At 42.0% G+C, this 4,728-nt stretch overlaps 1 protein-coding gene across 1 annotated transcript; it reads right to left on the bottom strand.

Annotated features, from left to right (window-relative positions):
- Positions 1–1,098: 1,098 nt before the first annotated feature.
- LOC146960979 (thiol S-methyltransferase TMT1A-like) lies at positions 1,099–3,024 on the bottom strand. Its single transcript, XM_085771887.1, has 2 exons — positions 2,493–3,024; positions 1,099–1,340 (listed from the first exon to the last, which is right to left on the bottom strand). The coding sequence occupies exons 1-2, from the start codon at positions 2,991–2,993 to the stop codon at positions 1,107–1,109; spliced, it is 735 nt and encodes a 244-aa protein (XP_085628013.1). The 5' UTR covers positions 2,994–3,024; the 3' UTR covers positions 1,099–1,106.
- Positions 3,025–4,728: the final 1,704 nt, after the last annotated feature.

Genomic DNA, 4,728 nt, shown 5'->3' with positions numbered 1-4,728 from the left:
TACCAAAATTTGACCACTAGAAAGGTGTCATTTTCAAGATGGCGTCCAAGATGGATAGGAAGCCTGAGGAGACACCACAGGTGAATAGGGTAAAATTTTTTAACTAAAAGATATCACCATGAAACTTCCCAAGTTTATCACTTACATTAAGACAAATATTTTTTGTATTACAAGTTTTGTCAAATTGTATGTTTAAATATGTAAATTAGGCAATATCTCATTAAATATGTGCTAATTTGCATATCCGAAATCTGAACAATGGATAAAAGTCACTTTCAAAATTCTTGTTTTATTTTGTTGACATACTAGAGTCAGAAGTTTTTACAGAGGGGATTTTGGATATCTCTCTTTATCACTCTGTAAATGAGAAAATACTGTCACCAGCCCTAAAAATTCAAGTTGGTTGTGTTTTTAGGAGTAAAATGTTGTATAAATCAGGCTATGAATGATATATCAACAATCCCCTCGGTAAAAACCTTCAGAATATAGAAAGGGATCAAACTGGAAGGTTTGGTGTCTGTAAGTGCTGCTGAAGTGGAGATTTCGGGCTCTTATACAACATTTTACTCCTAAAAACACAACCAACTTGAATTTTTAGGGCTGCTAGTATTTTCTCATTTACAGAGTGATAAAGAGAGATATCCAAAATCCCCTCTGTAAAAACTTCTGACTCTAGTATGTCAACAAAATAAAAACAAGAATTTTGAAAGTGGCTTTTATCCATTGTTCAGATTTCGGATATGCAAATTAGCGCATATTTAATGAGACATTGCCTAATTTACATATTTAAACATACAATTTGACAAAACTTGTAATACAAAAAATATTTGTCTTAATGTAAGTGATAAACTTGGGAAGTTTCATGGTGATATCTGTTAGTTAAAAATTTTACCCTATTCACCTCTGGTGTCTCCCCAGGCTTCCTATCCATCTTGGACGCCATCTTGAAAATAACACCTTTCTAGTGGTCAAATTTTGGTAAACTTTTAGTATGTTATTAAGGACATCTAATACTATAAAAAACAGCTGAGAAACCTTTTGTTAGAATTTTTTTAGGGTTAGGTGTTTTTTTTTCATATATGCACCCGCCTACAACGGGACAGCATCTATTTGACAGCGTAGCCTACGATGTGTGGTTTGATGAGGAACACGAGCGGAGCGTCGATGTGTCTCAGTTTCAGGTCGGTGAATCCAGCTGCCTCCAGATGTTTCCACGTGTCACGGGTGACCTCGCAGCCGTCGCCGAAGTAGAACCAGGCAGGCTGCAGAACGTGCTGGAAGAAGTAGGCCCAGGTGGAGGCGTCGGCAACAACATGCTCCAAGAAGAAGAAGGCTCCACCCTGCAGGACATCATGAAAACTCAATAAAGAAATCCTTAAAAATGACAATATATATTTTTCCTGACAAACCTGGGGACAAAATGTTAGAAGACTTCAACTAAATTGAATATTTCTTTTTCCCCATCCAGTAAAGGTGAAATCTCTGCTTCTTTATAGTAGTAGTAGTAGTAGTAGTAGTAGTAGTAGTAGTAGTAGTAGTAGTAGTAGTAGTAGTAGTAGTAGTATAAGTATTTCTAAAAAAGAAACTTGAACTCACTTTAACTGTTCCCTCAGTTAATCTAAATAGTGAGTGTGATATTCTACAGCTGCTGAGTAAAGTTATCTGGTGAACAAACAGTGATATCAACATTTGCTTTAAACTACCTCAAACACATCTTTGACATATGGGCCACTTTTTTGGTTTTTTACACTTATATATGCACAAAAATCAAATATATTGGTGACCCTTTGTATCTTCTATATCAAAACAGACCACAGGTAAAAGGTCAATTTAAGTTACAGTGGCCAAGGGTTAATATGTTGTCGTGGATTATTTTAAGTGTAGGCTACAAAGCAGAAATTATGATTTTTATAAAATATGGGAGTCCTTTTTTTGGGTCAAATATTGGTTTGAATATTTCCACCATTATTTCACAAGAGGATCTGAGCACTAAAGGGGTACTCTACCTTTTCTTTTTTAAATCTAATGGATTTATTTTTTTTATGTAACTTTCTTTCTTTACAATGTAAAGATAGCCATCATTCACATTATTTTATTTCTTCTTAAAAAAAAAAAAACTTGAACAGGATGAGCCAAATGTTTAAGTTATATAATGTTCTTGTTCTATCAGTAATTGTAGGTTCAATTATTATTATTTTTTAACCTCCTATGTTGTTTTCTTCTCAGTCTTGAATATAAACTGCTTTGTAAAGTGTAAAAGCAGATGTCACATAAACAGAGGGCTCTTTGTTTGGCGAGTTGGTGAACAATAGTGAGGGATTAATTCACATGTTGCACTGTGGTCGTCGAGCTATTATTAGATTAGACCAACAGTAGCCTGCATAGTATGATACATTTAACAACAATATTGGTGCGTTATTTGTTGGGGAAAACACGTGTTAGGTATTTTTTTTCCCCCCAGTAGCACCGGGGCAGAGGATTAAACAACTTACTGGCCGCAGGACCCGGTGCGCCTCTCGCAGAGTTTGCGGTATGTTGTTGACAGAGCAGAGCACCAGGGTGCAGACAACAGCGTCTACCGATGCGTCCTCGACTGACCCCATGTCCTCCCCCGACGCCACCACGAACCTGTCGTACGTCAGGTGCTCGTTCTCGGACATGGACTGGTCCAGGTATTTCTGGAAGTGCGGGTTTGGGTCGGTGCAGATCACCCTGCAGCCGGACGGGTAGTACTGGAAATTAGTCCCGGTGCCGCAGCCGATCTCCAGGAGCGTGAGCTGCTGTTTGCCCGAAGGCACGAACTCCGACAGGCTGCGGAACAGCTCCTTCTTCTTGTCGTGCATCTTCTTGTTGTACGTGACAGAAAGCCGGTACAGACATATCGGAAAGACGCGTTTGTAGACCGAGTACAGGCCGAGAGCGTGGATCAGGTGCATGGGCAAACACAGCACGTTGACGAGCAGCGTGAAGAAGCGCATCAGCAACACAGCCATGATGGTGACTGCCGAGCGGGACCTGCAGCAGAGTAGACCAGCCGGAGACTAATGAGAGAGAGAGACAGAGGATCCAAACAGACCTGTTGGCGGCAATATAAGCGGAGCCAGCGCGACGCTTCCGGTGCGACTTTTCAAAATAAAAGCTGACAACTATGAATGAGTGACAACCAACAGGAAAAACTCCTCGCACACTGATCAAAAATGAATGGGAATGTCCACCAGAGAGATTGGCGGATGCAGAAAACATTTAATGGTCCATCAAAAACAACAAAAAAGTGCAACCATTCTCCAATTTTCCCCTGTTTTCCACGTAGACTGTAGCTAAAAAATAGGGTTTTCCATGGAGTTTTTCCTCAGTCGATGTGAGGGTCTAAGGGCAGAGGATGTTGTTATGTAAAAACGGGCTATACAAATAAAATTGCCTTATTTACCTTGCCATGGTGATAAAATAAAAAATAAAGAACAAAACGCTTCGGCCTACACAGCCATCTTCAGTCTGTCTTATGAATGAGTGAAAATAAAATTGCTCTCTCTTTTGTTTTGTTTTTTACGACGGAGTATTAGCCACATTTAGAATTTTTTCCCCACAGACTTGGAAAATAAAGTCACGGTTTTACGAGAAAAAAAGTCATAATTTACAATAATAAAGTCTTTTAACCTGTTATTTTAGAGGAGTAAAGTTGTTGTAATAAATTTTGTTGTTTAAGATGTTTAGAGTAGCGTCAAGCTGCCACCACCTTTGTTAACCCGGTCTGGTATTAGAGGTCAGAGAGCACCCACCACAGACAGATATGTATAAAAATAGACAATCTTTATTTCCAATTAATTTTTAAGTTAGGGACGTTTGCACCCAGCAGACCAATGAGGGCAGCTCCAGCAGGTCAGGCAGGTAACTCCACCATCCGGCGACACCAACACTGCACACAAGAGAACACACCCAAAAAGGGACACTGCACACAAATCACTGCACAGCAACTAGAACAGGTATCACACTACACACAATGGGAGCTCTAAATCACACTGGCTCCTTAGGGACCACTACAACATAAAGGGTCGAACCCCACTCTTAACACTAGGGGGAGATAGAGCGCTGCAAGAGTAATGAGCTGCCCTTAACGGGGCCGCTGGCACACTGACGTCAGTTAATTAAAAACCTTTCTTTAAGAGGGAAATCATATAACACTCGGACATTAACTGACAAGACTACAAGTAAGTTTATATGAAAATCATTAAAATAATGGACTTATCCTGCCCCGGTCTGGTGACGAGACCCCCCCGTGGGGCCTAGGCAATGGAACTGGGCTGTGCACCGGAGAAGAGGCTGCTCAGCTGGCAGGCGTGGAGTCGTTCAGCGTAGTCGGCGTCACTGATGTGGCTGCTGCATGAGAGCACAGGTAAGGCACGGCTACTCCCCGGTCCCTCGCTACCTAAAGGAGGTTTCTGGCCTCCCCTCTTGATACAGGACTGATCGACACGACGAACTCCCCTACTCAGCTGTCTTCACTGCCGGCAGCACTACAAGCTGCGAACAGCACCCACCCGCCACAGTGCCACTGGCTCCCAAAAAGCTCAGACCGACGACTCTCACGTCCTCCCGTCTCTTCCTCCCCTCGCTCTCTCCACCGCCTCTTTTCTTCCCAGCCGCTGACCCCGGTCGGTCTCCTCCCCCTCCCAGGTGAACTGCATCAGCCCTTGATTGCCCCCCACTCCGGGGAGTTCCTCCGCCCCACGT

Source organism: Trachurus japonicus, unplaced genomic scaffold, assembly GCF_045865225.1.
Source record: "Trachurus japonicus isolate A0001 unplaced genomic scaffold, Traja_1.0 AP029725.1".
In the NCBI taxonomy this organism is placed as follows: domain Eukaryota; kingdom Metazoa; phylum Chordata; class Actinopteri; order Carangiformes; family Carangidae; genus Trachurus; species Trachurus japonicus.
This window is presented reverse-complemented; position numbering and strand designations above follow the sequence as displayed.

Bases quoted from the DNA above. Each gene is read 5' to 3' on its own strand.
- LOC146960979 (XM_085771887.1), bottom strand. From the start codon at position 2,993: ATGGCTGTGTTGCTGATGCGCTTCTTCACGCTGCTCGTCAACGTGCTG. The intron at 1,341-2,492 runs GTAAGTTGTTTA...GATGTCCTGCAG, and splicing joins CGCACCGGGTCCTGCGGCCA to GGTGGAGCCTTCTTCTTCTT.